A 26707-nucleotide genomic window follows, 5' to 3' on the forward strand; every position below is an offset into this window, starting at 1 on the left:
AACTGCTGGTGGTTCAGTTTGTTTTTTGCTTTGAAATTGTTCTAATCAAGAAATTGAAAGAAAATGAACATGGTAAAACAAATTTATTAATAGTCCTTTTGGAATCTTGTCTTTAAATAGTTCATACTGTATTTGTAGTAATATTGATGAAAGTGTTTTGGTGTTTTGCAGTTTCATGTAGAAAGTTAAATCTAATAAAGAGTGTGTTGGTCATTCCAAGTTGAAAGCAACTTCTGGATGAACTGGAATGTTGATATGAACATTTATTTGAACTCAATTATTCACTCAATCAGACTTTGATTCTGAAACCATTTGCATAGTGAACCTGTGTGTGACTAAGGACCAGCACTGCAGTCTACTGAAAGTAGAAATTGGTTTCCTTCTTAGTTGTCATCTTTTGGTGTGAATTGTGAAATTATAGTGCAATACAAGAAAAATTGATGTTTTTAAACTCATACATCAAAGGAAAACTGTAGCTTCAGCAAACCTCCAGCTCAACTCGCAACAGAAAATGTGCCATTAGCATCAAGGGATTATTAAAATTTCAAAAACTTCAATAACATAAAGCATTTTGAAGTGTCACCAGCTATCATTATAAAGGTGGATACTTGGTGCTTTGTAAACCTGTAGAGCACTCAATCTTGGTCAAGAGAAGCTGAAGTCAGGGAGTGTGATCTGTACCTTTTCATTGTGTTAGGGGGAACACCAAGAAAACAAATATTCTTTTGCCATACTGATCCACCCTTAAGACAAAGGTTTAACTGTGTGTGTGTGTGTGTGTGGGTGTGGGTGTGGGTGGTGGCTTGCTTGTGGAATGTATCTGGCAATCTCCGGGTATGAGAAGGCACACCATTCTGTGTGTCCACAATCTTCCTTGGGGGTGTTAACATTTGAGGTGTCACTTGCACATTCAATATATTACTGTATTGTAGAACCCTATACCTGCCGAACCACATTCTCGGTAATATCCTGCGGCTTTCTGAAGATTAAAATAATTGGGATTATTTTACATAGTGACCTGCATTTGGTCTAGTTATGTCAGTAAAGCGCTGGATTGACCAAAAACATGGAACATAGCTCCACCATCTGGATCGGGGAGCTCTAGCTGCTACAATGACAGAAGACTTTAAGAAAAATACTAATCCATTAAAGTAACCCTAATTCTAATCTCTTAATTTTACAGTATAAATGCTGTTATTTTTCCTAGACAGTAAGAAGGTAATCAAAATGGTTTATAGCCGTTTTCTTTACCACTGACAACTTCTCAACCACTAACCGTTCTCAATTAAATAAATACACTGCCTAGCCAAAAAAGTCGCCGTTTGGATTTAAATAAGCAAATGATCTGGGGTAGCTTCAATTGGTCAAGTCTAGGCACAGCAACATTATGTGGCAATAAAATGAAGTCAGCTGAGTACCTGAATGTACTGAATGACCAGGTTATCCCATCAGTGGATTTTTTTCTTCCCTGATGGCTTGGGCATATTCCAGGACGACAATGCCAGCCAGATTCATCAGGCTCAAATTGTGAAAGAGTAGTTCAGGAAGCAGGAGGAATCATTTTCACACATGAATTGGCCACCACAGAGTCTTGACCTTAACGCCACTTAAAGTCTTTGGGATGAACTGGAGAAGACTTTACGGAGTAGTTTGACTCTCCTGTCGTCAATATAAGATCTTGGCCAAAAATTAACGCAACTCTGGAAATAAATGTTGTGACATTACATAAGGTTGTCGAAACAATGCCATGGCAAATGCGCGCCATAATCAAAGCTAAAGACAGTCCAACAAAATATTAGTGTGTGCAATTTTTTTTTGGCCAGGCAGTGTTCATGTCATATTTTGTGATGCACTGCAGCACTATCTATTTCAAGAACAAGAAATGGTTACATATTTTTGACCAGTGGCCTGGTGGACTTTGAAGTATACATATGATTTCAGATTTTCACCCAAACTATAATGCTCCGTTTGGCTTATATGTTTTTGTTACAAACTGTTTTTGGGCAATTCTTGGGCACTAACTGAAACCAGACAGGCAAAACTAAGCTTTTAAAAAAAAGTTACCTGCAGTGTAAAGCATTGAATAATGGCTAAGGCAAAAACCTTGGACAATTTTTTTTTTACTGTGTTAACTCATAACTCAGAACTCTTTGATGTCAGCAAGTCATCATTGCCATTTATATGAATGTGGGTTGGTACGTCTGTTGGAATCTCCTTAGCTGAGCTGACAGGTGAGTGTAGACACATTGCATTAACATTATAAGAACACTGTCTCCTGACCAGAATGGAATAAAGATGACATGGCACTCTACTGAATAATGGGACAGGCATTCTGGGTTGTGTAATATATTTTGTGTATCTATATTTTGTATTTACACATGTGCATAATATTATTTGTATTTCTTCTTTAAAACAATGTTCTAAAACACTGCTCTGTCCCTGACCCCATCCCCCCCAACAAATCCCATCCGATTTCTACTCTACATTCTCTGCTTAAAAACAAAAACAAAAATCCTGCCCTCTCCCCACACCCTAAAGCCAACTGTCATACGACTTAGCAAACAAAAAAGTATGACTGAAAAGGCACATTCCCAATATTTCAGTACCAGTTTCTGTCTGGGTTTGGCTCATTCACCCATCAACTGCACCTGTACATCAGTTAATAATTACGTTTACATCTATACTGTAAACCACACAACTGTCACATACACAACTGTCTTGTAATGGGTACCAGCTTTATCCACACAGACATAATCTGGCACCTGTTGCTAAGTGACGTACATATCACCTCATTCATGCACACAGAACAATTACCCATGTGTCCCCCTGAACACCCCCACTGTCCCAGTCCAAATCGCACAGTACCACCAGGGCATCACCTCTGCCAAACAGCAAGTGGTGCGACCCGTGACTGCTGAGTTAAGGCCACTCTCCTCAAGTATGCATGGCCCTCTGAGTGTATATGCACCCAAATATACATTTAGCATACACAATATATAGCTATAGATATCTTTTTCCTCATTTTGTTTCTCTCAGACAGACATGGCTATGTACAACCATAATATGAATGTATAAAAAACAACAGAAAATGAAAGTGTAGCTAATGCAGGATTCCTTTTCAGGATATACTTCAAGGTTGTGTGCCGCTCCTTTTTTGGCCACCATTTGATGTTAGAGAAACTGGTGTTGAGGTTTTCTCCCTCTGTGTCTGAACAAGGAGTTCAGGGCCAAAGTATTCCTCCTTTTGTCCCCCTCTGTCTTTACCAGTGGCAATGTTTCCACTACACTAACTGCACGTGAAAGGAAGCCAATGAGCATGCATTCAGCATGTCGATTCTCTGACCTTTCTTGGGGAGCATAGTTTAGGAAGTCAGCGTTACCCGATTTAAATGTGAACTACCCTTGTTCCCTCTGAGCTTCTTGCACTGTTTCTCCACACTGTCTCTCAAGATTCAATCCCAGTACGTAATATGGAAACACAGCCATGATGGAATGTCGGGCCACCCTTCCAGCCTTCCTCTTGCCTCAGTGATGGGGATATCGCCTGCCTCCTCCCCCTTAACCCCATCCTGCTCAGTCCAGCTTGCGGGCACCCAGCTTCAGAGGACCCTTAGCCGCTTTGCGCTCTGCCCGCTTGGCCTCCAACTCCTTCCTGCGCTCCTCGCGTTTCTTCTTCGCCAGCTCCGCCTTGCTCAGGCCTGCAACCAGGATATTATGAAAAAAGAAACACCTTTACCATCATCACTGCTGTAATGATCCAGGCTAATCTTCCATCAGCTATTTTCACTAATGCTACCACTACCGTCAAGTCATTACTATTTTACAATTAAAGTACAGGCATTGTCATAGCACTGGTCACATGTCTTTGTGATTACTTCCATTAGTGATGGATGTCCATAATACGCAAATTGTAAATGTTGTTACTCACTCATCATGTGACCCACTCACTCACCCTGTTCCTACATCCCTGCATTTTTCCATATCACCTTGGTATCTGCAACATTATCACCTTACTTATTTCTTTAAAAGGACAACAGAGCTTTTGGAGACTGGAGAGATCTTTGCAGTTGTGGACTAGCTGTGATCAGCACTTACCCTGATCACTGTCCAGTGACTCCCAGTTCTCCTCCGTTCCCCAGTCCCCTGATGGATCTGCCCCCCAACCTTCGTCACTCTTCTGCAGCCATGTGGACAGGAACAGGAAGTCATGAGAACAAGAGAAGAACTTTGGCCTGGATCCAATCTCATTACAACTCTGAATCCTTATGTATAATTTTATCATTTGGCAGAGGCTGTGATCCAAAGTGCTTGTTCAAAATGAATGTAATAAAATGGCATGAAATGTTGTACAAACAAGGCCACTATTTGCCATATTTGAACAAGTCACTTTATCTTTGTAACAAAATACACATTAATAACAAATTATACATGCTTCTCATTTACCTACATACTTTCTTATATGGCTCATTCATTCATTTCAGAGACTCAATGCTAGACACATAAAGGTAGAATACTTGCTGGCATTACTAGCTGGCTGCTGGCAGTTTCCATTTCAACTGAAGGTGCATTATCAGGGACATTATTATTATCATTATCATCATCATCATCATCATAGTATAACATACTTGTTATACTTGTTTGGAACTAAATGAATGTGACTGCACACCAGACTTGTGAAGTTGTTCATTAGCTTATTATGTAGGAACAATGGATGGTGCTTCTGCTTTTTGTAGAGACCAATTAGAAAAAGGTCATTGTGAATGATGCCATAGCTGAAGGTTTTTCCTTTATTTTTCTCTGAGCATAAACCATTGATTGTTATGTGATCAAGACCATGCTTCCTAACATGAAGTAACCACATGACTTTCAGGCCATCGTGGCTTGCAGTGAAAGCTAACTTATTTATTCTGTGCAATTTCAAGGAATACAGTCAGCCTGAGTCAGTTTGCTGTAGCAATGCATTGACTCAGATGCAGCCTACTGCAAAGCAGGGTTTCTGCTAGGATTTTTTTCTTGCCGGTCCGGTGTCCGGAAAGCATTTATTTTACTGGACAAATATGAAACTTACTGGTCACGTTTCCATAACAGTCTATGTTACAAACGTAAATATAATGTACACCTAGGTTGACGAAAGAATGACAATGACCTCAAATCAGTTTGACTATTTAATGAACAGAAACGATTAAGCAAAATGAACAGTAACGACTGAGCAAAACCTCAACATTAGCTACGAAAATGTAGGTTACGTTTAGTACGAGCATTATTACCAGACATTTTGACCGGCAAGTTTTTAATTTATCGTTTTTTTTTATACATTTTACCAGGCAAAAACCAGTAATTACCAGATAACGGAAACCCTGCTGCAGAGGTGAGTCAGTGGAAATGTGGCTCTAATCTTTGAACCTGAAGTTTTCGCCTTTCACAAATTTCATTCCCCTTCATACAAGGGGACATATTCCTGTCCTACTCACCACTCTCTGCACCCTACCTCCATCTCTTTCCCCACCCACATGAAGTCACAGGAAGTCCTTTTCTCCCCATATCCCCCCATCCCCCTGCAGTACCTCAACCTTTCCCTGCCAACCAGTTTTTCCCCCATTCTCTGTTCACCCCATACCTCTATTTCTCTCCATTCATCTTCCTCTGTTCACCACTTCCCTCCATGCCTCTTCTCTCTGTTCACCTCATACCTCCATTCCCCCCATTCCTCTCCCTATGTTCACCCCATACCTCCAGTGTTCCTGCTGTTATACCTTAGATCTCCCCTCATCATCTTTTCTATTCCCTTCTCCTCTTCAGATCGTCCCCTCCTACCCCTCTGTTTGCAATACCTTCCTCACCATGGCAGCAGAGGGTGCTCTCTGCGATATCCCTGAGAAGAAGTCACTCTGTGAACCCCTGGCACCGGAGCTGTCCCAGTTATACTCGCTGGTGAGGCGTGTCCCCTCTGGCATGGCTGCAGGGACAGCAGGTTGGCTTTTTGTGGTAGATTTCACTGTTTCCTTCTGAGAAGTGGGAAAACTGTCCCCAATGTCGCTGTCTTCCTCCCAGTCATTGCCCCACCCTTCATCCCCAGGCGAACTTTGACCCTGACCATCCACCTCCTTCTCATTGGACCAACTGTCATCTGCATCCCACCCTGAGCTGCTCCAATCAGAGCTCTGCTTCTTTACTGCTTCAGATGAAGTCCTCCCTACCTATGGACAGAAAATGGCTTTTAATTATCATTTTCTATACCATTCTGTTATGTTTTGTAATAGAAAAGAGAACTTACTCGTTTATCATTGGCCTTCTTTTTGACAGATGACACTGCTGACCAGTCAGAGGAATTCCAGTCATCAGGGTCTGTCTGCACTTTGGTGTGCTCCTGTTCCTGAAACAGACAATGGTAGAGTTCTATCTTACTGTACACAATTCCTACAAGAAGCATGTGTCAGCTTGTTCACTAACACACTGTGGTGCACATTTGTATTGTACCCCCTATAATTCATTCCCTTCAGATATAATTTAGGCTCATATCTGTGCCTCTCTGTTTGAGTAAATACCGAATGTGGTGCCTATACCCTGTGAGACTATGAAAAAATTACTAGTGGTTCCAAGGAACTTCAATGATCAGCCCTCACACCCCCACAAGCTGCCACACACAGAAAAATATGACTGAATTAGTTAATCAACAGGCGTATTCAAAACAGTTCAAACTGAACCAGTAGGACAATATTTTTTTTGTTTTACAAATTATGTACAGTGAAAGCAAGAAACATAACTAAACAGCAACTAGTTACATCTGAACACACAGGTAAGTAGGACAGTGAAGTCAGCAATATGATCAGGAAAAAGTGATACAATGATCATGGGTCCACCACGTCGATAATGAGAAACACATAAACACAAATGAGCTTGTTTGCTACTCGAGTGCCTGGATTGATACAATGCCCTGGGCTGAGAGCGACAGTTACATTGAGACATTACATAATGCCCTCTCTCCTTTCCCACCAGAGGGCACCTGGACTTTCTCATGGTACTTCCAAATCACAGCATTCTCTTCAGCAAGACTGGATGCCTGAGGCAGCCACTGTTATCCAAAGCACTGGCTGGCTCAACAGTGCTAACGCTAACTAGCGAACCGATCTTGGCGTAAGCTTTAGTGGAGGTGGACACCCTGTGGTCCCTTCATTTGATGCCAGTATTGGTATGACAGTTAGCTTTAGCCTCACTGGTTTCCTACACGTCTGTGGTAGCCAGAGTAACAAATGACACTGAATGGTTACTGCCTAAACTGCTTCCATGAGCAAGTTACATAATTCTTTCTGGTGTTGAAATTTAGCCCCTTCAGCCATTGGTCACCTCCAGACTCCCCCAGTCTTCATCATCCCAGCGGTCTCCAGCAGCCTCGTCCACTTCCTCCTCTCTCTCGGAGGCATTCCATTGGCTGCTGGGAGCAGAGGGAGCGGGGTGGGAGCTAGCACCATCTGCCTTTCTCTCAGAGTCTGGGAGAGGGAGTTGCAAGAGGAGAGTGAGGAAATGGTCATATCTATAACCTCAAATTCATTTTCATGCACCTAACGAGCCGAGCCAGGACCAAGTACATACAGTAATTCTTCAGGTTTCCAACCCTGAATCATATTTATATACTACAACCTCTCCTCAATCTCCCTTTTATGTACAAATGTATTATTGGGCTGAATTAATAACAATAATATTTATTATTGTTGTTGTTGCTGCTGATGCAGTAGCAAAATTCCTATGAAAGCTGGGTTTCTCTGAATATGAAATTGTCAATCTGTTAGCAATGGATATTTTCAGACTTCATAGAAAAAAGTAGAATGACCTTTTTTGAGATTTGTCCAATTTTCCACTGCTTTACAAGGATAGAGTGATCTGACAAATATTTTCAAGGATCTTTGAGGGTTTTCCAGGGGCCTAGAAACCAGAGTGCGACACGCTCACCTGTTGTGCTGCTGTCAGGCATGGGACCCGCAACACTTGGAGGGGCGGAAGGCACGTTTTCAGAGGAGCTCCCCTCAGGGCCCCCCGGGGCAGTCCGGATGAGTTTGGAGGTGAGGGAGGAGACACCCGTGACGGCCCACCCTGCCCAGCTGGCCGCGGAGGCCGCTGCCCCTGGTGACTGTGCCGAGGATGTGACGTCCTTCTCTGCATGAGGAAGAAGGGGCCAAAGAAGAGGGGGAGGAACAGGAGGAAGAGCACAAGCAGGAGAAGGAGGAGGAAGAGGAAGGGGGAGGAAGAGGAATAGTGGAAGAGACAGCCGGGGATGAATTCAATTCCCAAAATTATGCTCAACGATTCCCTCAAGATGCAACAGGAGGGGAATACCTCATCCATTCACATACACTTCAGTTCAGCTCAGCTCTGCCCTAATGGTGTTATGGTGTTATATCTCAAAATACCCTTTATTTTTACAAAAAAGGAAAGGTACATCTACATTGAGATATTATATATTATATATTATATATAACATATTAAAATATTGAATCCACACTACGTAATACTCTAGATGTCACTGCACCCCTTAAAAAGAGCAAAGTCCCAGACAAAACGCTAGCACCTTGGACCAGACCTGTGCTATCAAACAAATTGGCGCTCCTCCAGATCTGCATATTTTTCTATCCTAGTAGAGAAAAACAAGGACAAAAAGGTATTTGTTCAGCTCCATCTCCAGACTACTTAAGAGGCCTGCATCAGCCAACCCCTGCATTCCAGCAATTCATAGTAGCGATGACTACATTTTTTGACAGCAAAATCATAAAGATATATGACACAATTCAAAAAAATCTCCTCTAATTCTGCCTCCAGCCTGGCCTGTCCAAACTCAGATAACATAGAGATGTCCAATAGGCCAGCCACATGCCATTGAATTTAGCAACTTCTCCTCCCTAATTAATTCATCTAAAAATGTTACCTGCCTACTAGACCCCATTCCAACAAGATTCTTAAAACAGCTGCTACCTGAAATTGGCACTCCGTTATTAAATCTTATCAATGCCTCCCTTACGTTCGGACATGTACCTCAGTCCTTCAAATTAGCAATCATCAAGCCTATTCTGAAGAAGCCCACTCTAGACTCAAATGACCTGTTGAATTACAGGCCCATCTCAAATCTCCTAAATGTACTTAATGACCTACTTCTCTCCTACAACAGACAATGGCTGTATCTCCCTACTTGTGTTCCTAGACCTAAGTGCAGCCTTTGATACCACTGATCATCTTATTCTATTAGACCGACTTGAGAACCTGACTGGCATAAGTGGAAAGGCTCTATCCTGGTTCAGGTCTTATCTTTCTGAGCGACATCACTTTGTCTTCATTAACAATAAGTCCTCCAAACTCTCAAGAGTAAGACATGGAATACCACAAGGATCCGTGCTTGGACCTTTGCTCTTTTCGTTATACATGGTTCCTCTTGGAAATATCATTCGTAAACATGGCATTAATTTCCACTGCTATGCAGATGATACCCAGTTATACATATCGGCCAAACCTGATGTCTCCTTGGAAATATCAATAATGGAAGCCTGCCTCAAAGACATAAAGACATGGATGGCCCATAATTTCCTCCTCTTAAATTCAGACAAAACAGAAATATTGGTTATCGACCTAAAGTCTATCAGGAGCAAACTCACCAATATTACATTAAATCTTGATGGTGTCTCACTGGCCTCAAGTGCACGCAGAAGATTAAGTCATAGTATAATTGTTAATTTTTTTCAGTTTTATTTTATCTATTTATTTTAATTGATTGAACTCTTTTATTGACCGTTTTACTGTCTTTTAATACACTTTTAAATATCTTAGGAAAGAATGGACCCCTGAGAACTTTTATGTTATGTTTTTATGTTTTATGTTTTATGTGTTATGGTCTTTGTTGCCTGTAGAGCAAGTGTGAAGATGAATGACGTATGACAAGTGTCTGTCTGTTACTACATGTGTGTACATGAATTAGGACTCTTTACTGCAAACCAAATCTACCTCTGGGTACAAATAAAGTAACCTGAACCTGAACCTAACCTGAACCTGCAACCATCAAAGACCTTGGTGTCACAATTGATCCTGAGGTCTCTTTTGACACGCATATAAAAAACACTTCCAGGCCTGCTTTCTTTAATTTGAGGAATATTGCCAAAATCAGGAAAATTCTATCAATACACAACGCTGAAAAGCTAATCCACGCTTTTGTTACATCCAGATTGGACTACTGTAATGCCCTCTTGTCAGGATGTGCATATGCCTCCCTAAAGCCTCTTCAGTTGGTTCAAAATGCAGCTGCTCATATTCTAACCAGAACAAAGCACTTTGAGCACATCACCCTAGTATTAGCCTCTCTCCATTGGCTACCTATCAAATACCGCATTGATTTCAAAATACTTCTCCTTAAATTTAAAGCTTTAAATGGGCTTGCCTCTCCCTACCTTAAGGACCTTCTTCGCCCATATACTCTAAAACAAACTCTACGTTCCCAAAGCTCGGGACTTCTCATTGTTCCAAGAGTGGGTAAAAGTACTATAGGCGGTAGAGCTGTTTCGTACCGAGCCCCTCTGTTGCGGAACAATCTACCCACCGAAGTTCAGGGAGCGGACTCTCTCCGCCTTCAAGTCTAGGCTAAAAACTTATCTTTACTTCAAATCCTTTAGTTAAGGTACACGGCACAGTGCTGACATTGATCGTAGAGTCTCTGGTGGACTAAGTGGTCATTGCTGTCACTACATCATGGCCTGGGTGCTCTGTGTTCAGCTGACCTGGCTGTGGTCTGGTATTGACTGCCTTAGGGTCACCCTCATGATCGTGCTGGCCCCTTGCCTCTTGTCCCTTAGGCATGCTGCCATAGTGCTTATCTGCTGGGATTTTTCCTTATTACACACATGCATCCCTCTTCCCCCCTCTGTTCCCCCCTTTGCCTTTATCCCTTTATGTTTCCATTCCTGCACATAACATCCACTAATCACTGTTTTCTATTTGTTTCCTATCCCTGCTCCGGGCTCCTGCCTGGAGCTGTAGCCCAAAGTCACATCCCGATTTCCAGTCCTGCTCCTTTGCTGCCCTGCCCATCAAGCCAACTGCATGCCAAGAACCGGACAACTTTAAGTCTCTCTCTAATTCTATCTGCCCAGTGCCGGCCAGAAGCAGATGGGCTCCCCCTTAGGGATGTCACAAGAACCGATACTTTGGTACCAAGTGGATGCCAAAATTCTGAAAATGTGACGTTACTCGTTTTTCTACAGTACCGTAGCTACCAGGGATGCAGCTGCAGTGACCGCTCCGCCTCGACTCGTCTAAAACAAAAACAGTAAGAGTCGTGTATGGAAGTAGCCTACTTTGCCTTTGAGGCGGGTCATCACGGATTTATGATAAATTTGCAAAAACCAGTATGCAAACGGTGCCATCGAACTTTTCAGACGAAAGGAGGAAACACTTCCAACGTAGCAAAGCACCTCAAAGACAGACATCCAGATTTATTCAAAGAATTTAAGGTGAGTTTCAATTCATGTTAACATTACATTAACAACGTATCCAAAGTGTTATCCTTGTTATCCTCATCCTCAAATACACCTTACCATTATTTTTGTTTGAGACAGATGGCATATTGCTGTGTAGCCAATTATGTTCAATACGACGTTTGCAATGGTTAACGCTAAAGGCTACCGTGTTTAGGCTAATGTAATGTAACCATAGCTATTAGTAGGCTACAGTCCTTACCGTTCAGTCGGTGTCATCTATCATCAAAATATAATGTTAGCGTTTTAAATAAATATTTTCGGACTAATAATCTGTCACCATGTCAGTAAATTTAAACTACTGCTGAGTATATAGAGGTGTGTGTGTGTATGTGTGTGTGTTAGTACATTGTGTGTGCAGCCTTTGAGCTATACCTGATAACTGAAATCTCCTAATTTTCCTTTCACAGTATCAGCCAGAGGAGGATGTCGACCAGGAGAGGCAGGAGCATAGCAGAAGCTTTTCAGAGAGACATATTATATTATATTATATTACATTATAGTATATTATATTATATTGGCCTATTTATTATTTCCATATTTTTTTCATGTCTTGACCAGGTACTGCAATTGAAATGCTGTGCCACCATAAAATGTTGATTGTTTGTAATTAAGCGCAGTATTGTTTGTTTTAAATACTTGAAGGTTACATGTCACTGTTGTTGTTTTTTGTAATGTTCAAATGTTTTTTATGAAGGAGTGTATGTTGAAGTACACTTATTGCTTTGTTTTTTTTTTACCGTGATAATGAATTGGGTATCGAGAATTGTGGAATTTCAGTGGTATTGGTATCGACTACTAAATTTCAGGTATCGTGATATGCCTACTCTCCCTCTGAGCCGGGTTCTGCTCAAGGTTTCTTCCTGGTAATTAGGGAATTTTTCCTTGCCAATGTTGCCTTAGGCTTGCTCTCAGGGGGTCTCAGGCCTGGGAACAATGTAAAGCCGCTTTGTAACAACTTGTGTTGTAAAAAGCCCTATACAAATAAAATTGAATTGAATTGAACTGAATATTGCTCATCTAGGTCTAACTGTGAAAGTCGAGCAAAAGATACCTCAATTTCCATTTCAGAGCATTTTCTATGCGCAAAATACTGTCAATGGTGCACATTGTATATGCCGTATACTGGATGCGGGACTTTAAATCACCACTGCTCTATTGTCAGCTTCAAGAAAAATTTTCCATTTTGGAATAAAAGACTGCCAGGTTTTCCTTGAGGCATACGACAGAATAGAGCAAGTGTAGTGTGGAGGAATACGAAACACAGAAGAACATGCAGGTCAAAGAAAAAACAGCTGAAAGAATTTTAAAAACGCAGCAATTCGGTACGTGAAAAACTATCAACAGAGAGATGTGGACTTACATAAATCCATACATGTGCACCCAGACTGAGATACTATACCTATTTCCGCCAGCTTGGAGGGGTCTTCAGAGATGGTCTCCAGCTTTGTCAGGAAACTCTTGATGGCTTTAAATGCCTATGAAATGAGGGACAGAAAGACATCATGGCTGGGTGCCCAAATGGCCCTAGATTCCAGTGTACACTCTTGTTTCCTCCCCTCACCTGGTCGCGCACGCTCTTGTCGGGGTCCACGGTCAGGGTGCAGAGAGTGGGCAGGACCCGTGCCGCACTCTCCGCCATGCTGTAGTAGTTGTGTGTGGCAGCAAAACCCAGGACCCCCGCAGCCCGCGAGGCAGGGAAGGGGTCCTTTGTGGCCCGAGAGAACGCTGAGATCAGAACACGCTGCCGGGTCTGTGTGGGAGAGAGAGAGAGAGAGAGAGAGAGAGAGAGAGAGAGAGAGAGAGAGAGAGAGAGAGAGAGAGAGAGAGAGAGAGAGAGAGGGAGGATGAGAGACAGAAAGAGAATGAGAGAATGAGCAAGAAGAGAGAGAGGAAAAAGAGAGAAGGTGCCAGAGAAGGGGAGAGTGAAGGAGAGAGAATGAGAGAGAGAGAAATAGAAGGGAAGCGAGCAGAGGAGAGAGAGATGTGAAGGAGAGAGCAGGACAGAGAAAACAGCAAAACAGAAGGAGTGGTAGGGGCAAGTTGATATAGAGAAAAAAGGAAAGAGAGAGGGAAAGAAAGGGGGGAAGAGTAGAAGGACAGGAAGAAAGAATGATGGACTGGTGGTATTTATGTAGATTTCAGCTAAGTAGAGTTCATCCAATTACGGATCCATTTTATAAATGCAATATGGCACTAAAACCTGTGGTGCATCATGAATATTGGCATGGCTAGGGCTTTGATACCTGAGGAAAAGAAATAAAACTCCTTCCATCATGTTGTATTTGATTTCTTACCAGTGTTATTTCTTGAGAGAATACCGTTTCAAAATTCCATGAAGCATAAAGTAAGCTAAATGTATTGTGTCATGGCTGTCTAATTATGAACATTTCTGCCACTTAACATGGTTGCCGCTACCTGTCCCCTGCCGTCAACATTAATAATACCACAAACAGCATCAGTTCGAGCACAGTGGCACATCTACAATGACCGTCACCACACTAGAATCAGCGCATCTGTGCCAATGGAGCTATGTGTGGTGCAGTTACCCCGGCATTGAGGTAGGGGGCGATCTTGCCCAGGCAGACGGTGGTGTTGCAGCGGATGGGGCCCTGGTCATCTCGCGCCTGCAGGCGGGCGAAGTGGCGCATCAGCTCCTGGTTCAGGTTGGTCTCGTTCAGCTTGGGGGCCAGCAGGAGCATGGACTGAAAACCAGAGACAGACTAGGGTTAGCAGGGTTACCAGGGTGTCACACAGTTTACCAGCTGCGCCAATGGGCCATTCTCACAGTGGTTTAAATAGTCACATGGTTCTGTAGTCTTCTACACAGCCCTGCTATATACTGTTGTAGTCTACTGTGACTGCTGCAATTTTCCATGGCTATTTATACCCTGTCAGGTCACCATTCTGATGTGCAAACACAGTTCCAACAACTGTAGCTAATGAATGTATTGGCGCACTGAACTTGGTTTAGGAGAACTGATAGACTTGGTTCTGTGACGTGCGTGGGTATGGGTGTGTGTGTGTGGAACAATGTGTGAGTAGAAGTGTGCGAGTGTGAAACAGGGGGTAGTTTCACCTGTGCACTGGGTTCAGGAGAATGTTGCTGTTGCAGTGATGTGCCTGTCAGAACACAGGAGTCAGGTTTCCAGTTCAGAGCTTTATTGAGGGGATGTGGGTATGCGTGTGGTTTCATAAGCCGTTTTCACATATGAACTCCGGACAAAGTGCGGAGAATCAGGTCCGGAAATTGGCCGGAATTGCCCTTTCACACATGTAGCACACAACAGGAGATTGTCCGTGACAGACGCATTCTCACCTACAGGAAATACTCCGGTTTGCTTTAGGTAAGGGGCAGCGCTTGGGTAGAGCGTGCAGGAGGCAGGACATGACGCAAAAACGACGCTGCAGAAATCACAGTGGCTGTATTCGAAACCACCTACTGCATACTGTGTACTACACAAGTATATACTGTATACTGCATGCTATTTTTCAGTGTAGTACCCAGTATGCGACCATCAATAATTACATATGTAGTACGTTACACTGTCGCTTGAAATCATTGCAAGTTTAGAAACGTCCAGATTTCCTTGTGGTATTTTCCAGTTAGACTCCACTTGCATTCTCACAAGTGAAAAGTATTGACAAGATCACCTAAAGTATTCATGAGTTTATTTAGTATAAGTATTTTCAGGTTTTTTCTTTTCAATGTCTTACCTTTCGGTGGTACGGGTACATAATGTGGCACGGAGGAGGGGAAGGCGAACATAGCTATTGTACTTTTGGTTAGCCTATTAAAAAATCAGATGTAGCCATCCAAATGGTGCTACCGGTACACATAATTTATTATTAATTATACATTTATTATAACAAGAAGGTAAGTTTTTGTTGTTCGCTATGTAATGTTAGGTCACCAGTTCACCTATCTCACTATACCTATCACTATTACTTAGCTACAGCTTAGTTAGCTACTAACCAGATAATAAACTACTAACCAACGTTATTAATCATCGTAAGAGACAAGTTTTGGCTGTATAGCTATAGCTAACTATCTCTTTAATGATCATTGGACTCAAAATAGCATGTATTTGAACGTACCTGCAATGTCAACGAAACAGTGGAAAGCAATGTACAGGCACGCAGAAAAGAGTAGGAGGCAGATGTTTGTATTCTTCCGGTTTTGCGCCAGTCGCATGATAGAAAGATAGAAACGTCAACAACACGCCCACTCGCTCCCGGTGGATTCTTTGGAACGTTACCTTCTCTATTCACACATGGGCTCACTCCGACATGAGCCCGACTTTGTACTAGGGAGCTGGCAGAACGAAGTCCGTCACATGTCCGGTCCGACTGATTTGGACATTTGCGTTCTCACATACAGCTCCTCTGGGTAAGGGCCGGATACGTTCCGGCGTTCAGTGCATGTGTGAAAGGGGCTATAGATACACACGACAACACAACAATCTGTCCCCAGGAGTTTGGTGTCTCCAGTTCTTCACCTCACAGTAAGTGGTGCAGCACTGAAGTGTGGTAGGTCACCATAAATTTTATATTGTCCAAAATCCTTGGCCCTGTTTGGGTTCATGCTGGTGGCCAATGGATTCAGACAGGTGAGAGGGCAAATGGTGATCTGGGGGCTGTCCTTGGGGATGCCCCTGTGCCCCAGGTTACCTGTGGGGGTGCTGCTGATTAGGGGAGCAGCAGGCCCACTTTGAGCAGGTTTGAACTGGTTTTAAAACAAAGGGTTTGCGAGAGGTGGGGGTCCTGTGCACAGAGGCAAACAAAGGAATGGACAAAGGTATATGGCCCTTTTTAACAGCGTGTCTGTTCACAAGTGTAAGGGCATACTCACACTAGGCCCGGTTGCCTTGTACCGTGCCCGAGCACGATTGTCCCCCCTCCCCACTCCCCCACTGGCCTACGCTCACATTGCGCTTAACGTTCTGAGCCCGAGCATGCTTACGTCATCATGATGCAACATGATGCAAGAAAAGTGCTCTCGCACAGCGCAATGGAGTTCATGATTGTACTTACTTTGTGGCTTATTTGGAGTGACACACGGCCCTCTCACATGCCTTATAGATTTATCGATTGTGCAACGCAGCGGTTTTCATTTAATCGTGCTGCACGTATAAGAAGATTTTATGGAGGCAGCTGACGTTTCAGTCATTATGCTAAGGGACAGACCAATATTTTGTGTCAGACTACAGTAGCCTAATCACAATAATGTTAGTTAATGTTAACCAGTTAGGGCTACTACTTGTGTGTGCGCTACTGTCATCATTACAACAAGCATCTTCTATTACAGCTTGGATAGTACACTTTTCAATTCATTCGAGAATATTTGGGTTAATAATGGGTCTGGCTCTCACTTTATTGATGAACGTGAATTGTAGTCTGCGAGTAAAGCAGCTCCAAATTCCTCCCTCTCCGTCATCTGCCTCCGTAAAAATCTTCTTATACTTGCAGCATGATTAACAAACATAGTTAGCTAACAGGCTACCTATCTGAATGATTGTTGAAGACTAGCTACTCAAACAGGTTGGCTGCTTACTTTGTGATACTCTGACTAAGCCCCTGACAACAGCAATGCTTACATCGCCACGTAAAGTACGGTTAGTTTTATTTCGCTTGCTAGTAATCAAGCTAATGTGGGGATCCACAGATTTGTTTTTAGGTATAGATCTACAGAACCAACCAATCGAATTTTGGAGGTAGCCAGCTTGTTATATTTAAGGAAATATTCCTTCAAGCGGGCCCGGGCACGGTACGGAGCGATCACACTAGTCAAATGAACCGGACTTTGGGGGTCAGACGTACTTGGGCACAGTAAGGATAGCCTAGTGTGAGTACATCCTAAGACTCTGTACATGAGTGACAGTGTAAGAGTGTGCCAGTGTAAGAGTGTGCTTGTTTGTACCTTCACAGTCTGCTCCCGAATGGCAGGGTTGGTATCCGTGAAGCCGTGAACAACATGTGGAAATATCTGCGAGTTCACCGCGGCCTCGTTCAGATACTGGATGAACTGCTCCATCTGAGAGAAACAGGGGGGGAGAAACAGGGAGGACAGGGAATGAGGAGGGGTAAGCCAGAGGGTATAAGAGAGGAGAGAGAGAAAGTAGAAGTCATTTCTGCTGCTCTTCTTTGCGCCGAGCCATGGATGAGATTCCTGTGTCCTTATCCTGTGGTTTAAAATGCAGGGGTGCTGGTAGTCTGACCTGCTGCAGCAGTCTGATCCGCATGGCACGGTCAGTGGAGGAGAACATCTTCACAATCACTGGGATGATCTTTTGCTGGTACTCCTCAGGGCTGAGAAATTTCCCCACCTGGAGCCAACACACAGGGGAGTCAACACACGTGCACAACACACACACACACACACACACACACACACACACACACACACACACACACACACAGATAGAGTTACACAAATTCAGTGGCAGCGGTGGTCCTTTCAACCCACCTTGAAGAGTGGTGTGAGTACCACAGCACCAGCGTTGCCAAACTCAAAGGCAGTCAGCAGCTGCGGCAGCACCTTGTGTCGGCAGAAATCCTCAGGGAAGGAGTCCAGGTTCTCACTCAGGTCCTGGAAGAACTGTTGCTTCTCTGCAGGGTCTTTGATCTGTCATTATACCACACACACACACACACACACACACACACACACATGCACGTGCGCACACACACACACATCAAGAGTTACAAAAACCCACACAGGGTGGTTGCTTACAGCAGATCACAGTGCACTTCACCATGTGCTCTGACTGGAATCTTTTGCAGTGTGTGGCATACAGGCGGTGACCTGGTTCTGTACCTGGATCTCCTCCAGGAAGAGGTTGCTCTCCACGAAGCTGTTGCTGAGGAAGCCGCCCGGAGCACGGCAGTTCTGCAGGAAGCGGGCTGGGTTGGGCCGGGCCTTAGGGTTCGCCCCCACCAGCTCACAGTAGTGGGGCACCAGCAGCTTTGGAATCTGGGACACGCGTGAAACAGACAATCTTCTGTTCATCTGCTTCAGAGAACTATTACCACGGCACACTCCTTAATGACGCCAGGGAAAAATGGTGGCTGGGCTCACAAAAGGGTGACTATGGTTCTCATTAGACAAATGAGCTGGACTTTGCTGATGGCTGAAACAACCTACACCCTCCCAAAGCCTGTTTGTTTATGCTTCCATTTGAAAGGTACACTATATGGACCAAAGTATTTGGCCACACCTCTTTTTCAGGGTTTGGGCTAGACCCCTTATCTCCAGTGAAGGGCAATCTTAATGCTTCAGCATACCAAGACATTTTGGACAATGCTATGCTTCCAACTTTGTGGCAACAGTTTGGGGAAGGCCCTTCTCTATTCCAACATGACTGTGCCCCAGTGCACAAAGCAAGGACTATAAAGACATGGTTTGATGAGTTCGGTGTGGAAGAACTTGACTGGCTCACACAGAGCCCTGACCTCAACCCCATCGAGCACCTTTGGGATGAACTGGAACGGAGATTGTTAGCCAGGCCTTCTCGTCCAACATCAGTGCCTGACCTCATAAATGCTCTACAGAATGAATGGGCACAAATTCCCACAGAAACACTCCACAATCTTGTGGAAAGCCTTCCAAGAAGAGTGGAAGCTGTTATAGCTGCAAACGGGGGACCAACTCCATATTAAAGTATATGTATTTGAATACAATGTCATTACAATGTAATGGTCAGGCATCCGAATACTTTTGTCCATATAGTGTAACTACTGTTACATTAACTATATCAACATTCCTCCTGATTCCAGCTTTAGCATCTGATCGCCTCCTGGCTGACGGATCCTTTGCATGACGCGTTGTCCCCTGGTGGAGGGAGGATTACCTTGCCCAGCGAGCGGAGGGAGGAAGCGCGGGGCAGGGGTCCGTTAAACACCTCCCAGATGAGGCAGCCCAGCCGCCACACGTCACCGGACCTGCGGCAGGATCAGCAACAATGTCACTTTACATCTGTGCTCTCTGGGAGACACCCTGTAAAACTGGATTATGGTATCAAATTCCCTCCAGGGAAGAGCCAAGCCAGCCACTTGATTTATTGAAGTCAGTGTTACAACAATTCAGTGTGGTTTCCAAACGAAAGTTACACTTAAAATGTGACATGCATAAAATATTAAATTTTGAAAGACAGCTGAATAAAATGTAAGCAAGAAAATCGTCGCATCGTGGCACAAAATCACTCTCCAGGACTTTCTCCGCCGTTGTCCCCCGATGGTGGAATGAACTTCATCCATTCTGCTGAGTCCCTCTCTGTCTTCAAGAAACATCTGAAGACACAGCTCTTCCGCTCTCACCTGAGCACCTGAAACACTACCCCCTAAAGGAACTTATCATGTCTCAAACTGTTTCCTACTAAACTATAAAATAAAATAATATTTAAAAAATGCAATCTAATGGTTTAACGCACTTGTTAGCTTTACCTGCTAGTTTGTACCTTGCCTGGCCAACCATTGAAAGCTGGTCATGCAGTGCTTCTAATGTTGATGACTCCGTATGTTTTTTCGCTTGTGTTGTATTGTACCTCACTTGTAAATCTTTTTGGATAAAAGCATCTGCCAAATGAATAAATGTACATGTAAATGTAAGTAAATAAATAATAATAATAGTGTATGCAAAGCAGCTGCTAATGGAAAGGCAACTCTAAAACTACAAGCCTTAATTTCCCTTTAATCAAATTCATTAAATTGTCCTTATTTTTAAAGAACTTTCAGTGATAAACCGTGGGTGATGAAGAAAAGAAAAGGTGTTAAAGAGTGAGGGATAAACAGTGGGTGTTAAAGAGCGGGTGTTAGCCACCTGTACGCTCTGTCCCCTCTCTCACCATTTCTCCCCGGTCGTCTTCCCGCCAACGCCCTCAGGGGGGTCATATTTCTCCATGTCGGGGCTGACCCTCCGCGGGGGCGGTGAGGCGGAGGAGTCCCCCTGCGAGGATGTCACATGGTCCAGCCCCCCGAGTTTCCATTCGCCAGCACGGTCCACGAACACAGCCCACATGCCCAAGTTGTTGTGGAGGAGGTGGCAGTCGTTCACCAGGAAGCTCAATGCTTTCTGAAAGAAGGCAAGAAGGAGGAGAGGATGAGAGAGATGAGGGAGTTAAAGGGAAGGAGGGAAGAGAGAGGGGGATAATGGGAGGATCAGCATAGAGGGGGTTGAGGGTACACAACTGACAAAGAGGCTCTTTTCCTTCATGAAAATGCATCATGCGGAAGCTAGGAACAACAACAGACCTAAACACATTTCATGAGAGTTAACCCCTTAACTCACCACAATCTGGTGCAGACCCCAGGAGACCTCCAACTCCCCAGAGCCGCCCCGCTCTGCTTGGGTCTTCAGGTGTGCAGTGAGGGGGGTCACGGGCTCAGTGACCAGATACAGGCATTTCTCTGCCTGTGACGTGCAAATGCAGAAGAAAGATGCACAGCAGGAATACAAGTCAGTGTCCAAATGCAGTGTCCAGTCCTACTTCTCAGGGGGCTAATGGCAATTTTTTTCTACTTTCTAGCATTTGTTATGTCACGCAGGGGATGCTGGCTAATGCAGAGGTGCCACAAGGCAATGTTCTGGGGACTCACCTCAATCTGCAGGAGAAAAGTAGGAAGCAGGAAAAATACAGGGGAAAATTAAGACAATGCACTGATATGTGGGAGGAAGAGCTGAAATCTCTAGGCTTTCCAAATTGTGCTAGTGCACAAAATGGAGGGCTACTCTGGAGACAAGGTTGCTTTACGGAAATTCGATCGGCCCAGGGTTTTCTGGAAAACCTCCGGAAAAACCTCTATGTAACATGTACAGCACTTTGTGACAATCTTAATTGTATAAATGTGCTGTAACAAATAAAACTCAATGACAATTAAACTCTTTAAAAAAAGCTAGTTTGTCATAAATGCTTTCCTGAGAGAACTCAAATTTATGACCAATCTCTTGCATAACAATGTAGAGTCCACCAAGAAACACAGATTTTCTATAGGTCTTTCAGAGGCTGGGGTCTGAAGATAAGGACCGCCCGTGCCACACCCGTTTCTGATGCTGCCCCTGTCTCACCTCCAGCCCATCTACATAGGCCAGGATGTTGGGGTGTCTCAGGGTCTTCATGCGCTTGAACGCCGCCTTGGCCAGCTGGGTCTGCTCCTCCACCCCAGGTGACACCTCAAACACGAAAACTGACACTGGCTCCCCAGTGGTCTGCAAAGAGGAGGATGAGTCTGTTTTAGGAAGCCCTCTGAAAAAGGATGCTTTCTTGGTGTACATTTACTTCACATTCAGTCATTTAGCAGACAGTCTTATCCAGAGCGACTTACAACAGTGGATGCAAGAGGGTGAGAGGAGATGATACTAAATCACCAGTGCAGCAGCCGACAGCAGGGCTCATTACATGACTACATTCTGCTCAGTGCAATGGTAGGTGCAACGAGGGAGTTTGAGGATATACTGTGATACTCTTACTTAACAAATTTATTTGAGGATATAGTGTGAATTTTGACAGACTGGAGTTAGTTAAACAAGGATGCAGTTTGAACAATGTGTGAGAAGAAATGGCCAGTGATTCAGCATGGATATATGGACCCCACACGTTCTGTCCAAACAACTATGAATGGACGGAATTTCAAAGGGGGTAGGAAAACATGAAAGCATGTAACGCCTCACACCGTTAGCCTGCCCAGCAGATAGACAAATAGCAAAGGAACCAGTGTGAAAAGGGTTGCCTTATTTCAGTCTGGCCTACTCCTTCACAGTTTCACTATTCATGGTTAAGCCTAGGTTCATTGCTCACCCTTAATAGGAGGATCTTTCAGAGCCACAGTCCAATCACAACCAGTGCATTTAGCCTTGCTCCAGTCTTGCTCAGAGGGGTATGTGACTTACAATACAACTATCAATCAGAGTGAAAAAGATTTAACATGACATATTTGTGTCTTAGTGAACATGAGAGGAAAGGAGAACATCTTACATTGCTCTTTAAAGCTAATGTGTACTGTGTAAAACCAGCTTTTGAGCAGAATGACGTTTTCAGCAGACTGCTCACCACTCTGCCTCTGATTGGCTGTGATGCTCAACTGAGTGGAGGCAGAGCCAAACTTATCGCCTGGCAACCACAGTTAAACAAGTCAAATCTTGATTACAGTGTAAACTTGCCTCTGTTATAAGGATCGTAGTCTGATATTTACCAGACTAAGGGACAACCCAATGGATTAAGGAACTTACACTCCTGTTGCCACACAGGCAATGCTCCTTCAGTCCTTACAACCTTGAATCCCAACTGATCCCAGCACAGTGATCAAACAATTGACCTTAACCCCAAGTACGGATCTACATTATTATACTGTAGAGAGGAAACTTTTTTATATTGCAGTCAGCACATGCTATAACTGTTTTGTGCATGCTTCCTTGTATTTTCTTCCTCTTAATGATAATAACAATGACATTGCATACATAAATACCCCTTTACCATTTTACACTGGTGATTACAGTTGACCCACATTCAGGTCCCAAAAAGGACTAAATGCATCTCAAAACATGGCAACTTGTGGCATCAGTGTTTTACACTTACCCTCAACCCTGCAAGTGACACCAGTTAAGTATATGCAACACACAGACCACCGACTGAAGGTGAGTAGGCCCGCAAGAACACCAAAACATCGGCAAGGGGATCCAACCAAACACCCCCAGATGTGGACGATGTGCCGTCTCCCTCACACTGCTCTCATCAATCCATCCGAATCTCATCCTGCTGTCTGACATTTATCTTAAGTGAATATTTATCGTCATTCCAGATATGCCATTTCAATACAAACACAGAAATGTTCCGTTATTTTGGCCCACATCTATAACCACTGGGCAGTTCGGGTAATATTACTCACAGACGCTTGGAATCTTCCAGTCACTTAAACCAGAAGGATTTTTATCCAATCTCACCGACACAGTGCTTTGGCCTGCTAGCGATAGATTTTAAGTATCTGAGGGTATGTATTTTATCAAACAGGTAGACTAGGTAGTGAACCTAACAACACCTTTGTTTTCACTGGGTAACGGCGATTCATGAAATTTATATTTCATATACTAAACTTAAGGAATGGAAAATTAATTAAGGTAAGATGAGTTAAAGTTGTGGTCGGTCTGGTTAAAGTTTAACTTACCAACCTTACACAACAATTAAAGGGTATATGAATACAGGAAAATGCAGAGACTTAGACTAGCATTAGCTTGCTAGCTTACTGTAATGTCTTGTTTTATTCAATGTGTCGTTATATTTCAATCGGACGTGGGGTGTTTTAAGACATTGCTAGTTTAAAATAGTTCAGATAATCTTCAGAAAAGAATTAAACATCAGTGATAAACGGCTAACTGAGCACATTACGTTGGCAAGCTAGCTAGCTTGCACCTTGAGCATCCGACGAGCGACGTGGCGAGAGGACGTGTCTATGTTGCACTGGATAACAATAGCTATCTTTCAGGGAAATTTTAAACGCAGTGCGACAATTCATACGGCCAAATTAAATGGCTGTGTTGGTAGATCTTATGTAACCCCTTTGAAAAAGAAACTACTAACACGGAGGCGGTAACATCTGTCCAAATCGAGAGCGTGCATATTCGGCTCATCATTGTAATTTATGCCGAGGGCTCTTTGAGGCCTTCGGTCCCAACCCCGGCACTGTCCTCAGCATCGTCCGCTTAGCATTTCTGCCGTGACAAGTCTTACCTTTCGTTTGCCTCGGTGGAGGGTCCATATTCCAGATGGTTCCTGGGTGTCTGGTAATATTTCGTAGTTGAAATCTTTGACGGGATCCCTTGCGAAAAATGACCACATATTGCCTCCCTGCCAGCTCTGTACGAAAACATGCAGCAACGATGGAGCTAGGTGACGCAACCGCCGCTGGAACGAAGCAGGGGGTTGAAATAACGCTGTTACTGTAGCCGCCAGAGGGACCCAACATCATTTTTTTGCTGGTTATTCCTGGTATGAACGAAGCCGAACGTAGCAACTCTTGCTGCTCTCCCGCGAATGACAATTACTTCTATACCAATTGCCTTTTCTGTACAAAGACAGCAAAAATATATGCAGCGACGCATCGTGAAGTGAAACAAAACAGAAAAGTAATTAGGGCCCAAGCGAAATATACCAAGATGTCTAATTGATTAAGATGGGGCAAGCTCTTGAGAGTTTATTTAATCGTCCACAAACCGCTACCATCAAAATTTCTGGAAGCAAGATTAGAGTAACGAAATAATTGGGTACTTCTTGTGTCCTGGAAGTCTAGTATGTTCTATAGAACCTTACTGGGCAGCATCAGTTACTAGTGGGCGGTACTTCACCACTGAAGTAGTCGCAGAGACCTTACGCCGTGACAGAAAGTACGACTGTATGATTTTAACACTCGTCTGGTGTGTCACCCTCTGATTCCATGTTTACGCATTAACCCTCTACATGACGTCTTTCAGTTTCACTCTCAGTAATGCGTATGAGGCCTCTAACTCTGAATGTATGTATGTTCCTGACCCAGTTTTTCAAAGTCCCTTTCAGACATGCACTGAAAGCCGGAATCTATCTAGTCAGTAGCCAGAGGAGCTGTATGTGAGAACGCAAACATCCGAATCAGTCGGACTGGACATGAGACAGACTTCGTTCTGCCAGCTCCCTAGTACAAAGTCTGTCTCATGCCGGAGGGAGTCGATGTGTGAATAGTAGTGATGTGCAGTTCGTGAACGAACGAATCCTTTTGAACAATTTTTTGAGGTGAAGTGAGTGTGCTCAATCCCTAGACTAAAAGATTCGTTCCTTCCTCTTTGCAAACATCCGCTCTGATTAGCTGGCATATATCTCTCCCTCCAGTGGATATTAGATATTCGGTCTGTCCACGAAGCAGCCTATCACAAAACTGTATCAGCAGTACGTTCATGACGACAACTAGCCAATGGCTGAAATGCTAAAACTCTCGAAGCACCTCCCACTGGCCATCTCGGCACAGTTGACGATGTGGGACAATGCAAAAGATCCGGTTTACTGTATGTGATTGATTACCATATGCAAATGTTTGGGCTCGGTTAGTTCAAACTTGTAAAACGAAGTTTTTCGCTTCGGATATAAGCGTGGCTCTTTTTTCCTCTGTGGGGCTCTATTACCTTCCTAAAGACGAAGTATACTTTGCGGCTGCATGATTGTTTGAATAGCATGGTGCAGTTTCACGTAATGAATATTATGATTTAATTATTAATTTAATTGACATTTGGTTACACGTGTTGTTTTGCCACAGAGCAGGCTAATAATGGACATGATGTTTGGAACAATGTAGAATAACTTTTAAAATGCAATAAAACTATTTATTCGAAAGGAACCGAATCACTAAAAACAATAGTTTTGAACACCACTAGTGAACAGAGCAGATAATTTGCCGCAGAGTTCACAGCGAGCGAGTGGTCGTGTTGATGACGTTTCTATCATGAGACTGGCGCGAAACCGGAAGAATACAAATATCTGCACGGTACTCTTTTCTCCTTGCCTGTATATTTCTTTCCACCCTTTCGTTGATATTGCGGATACGCCCAAATACATGAGTTATTTTGAGTCCAACGATCGTTAAAGAGATAGTTAGCTATAGCTATACTGCCAAAACTTGTCTCTTACGATGATTAATAGCGTTGGACAGTAGTTTATTATCTGGTTATCTGGTAATTCCCTAAACGTCGATGCAGAGTTGCAGTGAAAAGATACAAGCGCCTTTTTTAAAACTAGCAACCTTACTTAGCAGAAGCATTGCGAAGACGAAGGCTGCTGCCGAAATCGCTCACTTGTTCACTCACTCACAGTCTTATGTGGCATAGCTAGCTGGTTGGACGCTTAATGCGCGGTTACCAGGCAACCAGCTACTCGGTTGGCTGTCAGGAAACGCAATCAATTCCCTATCCCTATAAATAGGTTGTGGTAGCCAAATAGAAAAGAGTCTTACCTGTTTCGGTTCCGGTTTTCCCCTGGGCACTCTGAATCCATGTCCTGAGAAGGTAGGCTTGCGTCTTCATTCACTTGTGCTGCTTTTGGCAAATCTGACGAGCCTTGTCCATTCTAGGTCCCTGTGGACAGACGGGCGCTGCTTGATTGAGATCGCTGTCATTACATTCCCAAGGTAAAATGACAAACTAAATAACGGCATCAAGATGTAAAATATCTGTAGTTGAGTGTAGGTAT

At 43.6% G+C, this 26707-nt stretch overlaps 1 protein-coding gene across 2 annotated transcripts; it reads right to left on the minus strand.

Moving 5' to 3' along the window:
* Positions 1-193: 193 nt before the first annotated feature.
* Positions 194-26707, minus strand: scyl1 (SCY1-like, kinase-like 1). 2 transcript variants are annotated; one of them, XM_036548057.1, is made up of 18 exons: positions 26472-26707; positions 21571-21711; positions 20794-20916; positions 20351-20577; positions 19358-19448; positions 18325-18480; positions 17974-18132; positions 17726-17833; positions 17428-17541; positions 14057-14212; positions 13072-13260; positions 12910-12985; positions 7948-8151; positions 7345-7487; positions 6275-6373; positions 5841-6197; positions 4096-4177; positions 194-3698 (listed from the first exon to the last, which is right to left on the minus strand). In XM_036548057.1, exons 2-18 carry the CDS (start codon positions 21619-21621, stop codon positions 3574-3576), a joined length of 2460 nt encoding a protein of 819 aa, XP_036403950.1. In that variant the 5' UTR covers positions 21622-21711; positions 26472-26707; the 3' UTR covers positions 194-3573. The 2 variants fall into 2 exon arrangements, with proteins under 2 accessions (XP_036403950.1, XP_036403949.1); XM_036548056.1 differs by lacking the exon at positions 26472-26707 and adding an exon at positions 24227-24405 and having other exon boundaries at positions 195-3698.

Source organism: Megalops cyprinoides, chromosome 16 (assembly GCF_013368585.1).
Source record: "Megalops cyprinoides isolate fMegCyp1 chromosome 16, fMegCyp1.pri, whole genome shotgun sequence".
In the NCBI taxonomy this organism is placed as follows: domain Eukaryota; kingdom Metazoa; phylum Chordata; class Actinopteri; order Elopiformes; family Megalopidae; genus Megalops; species Megalops cyprinoides.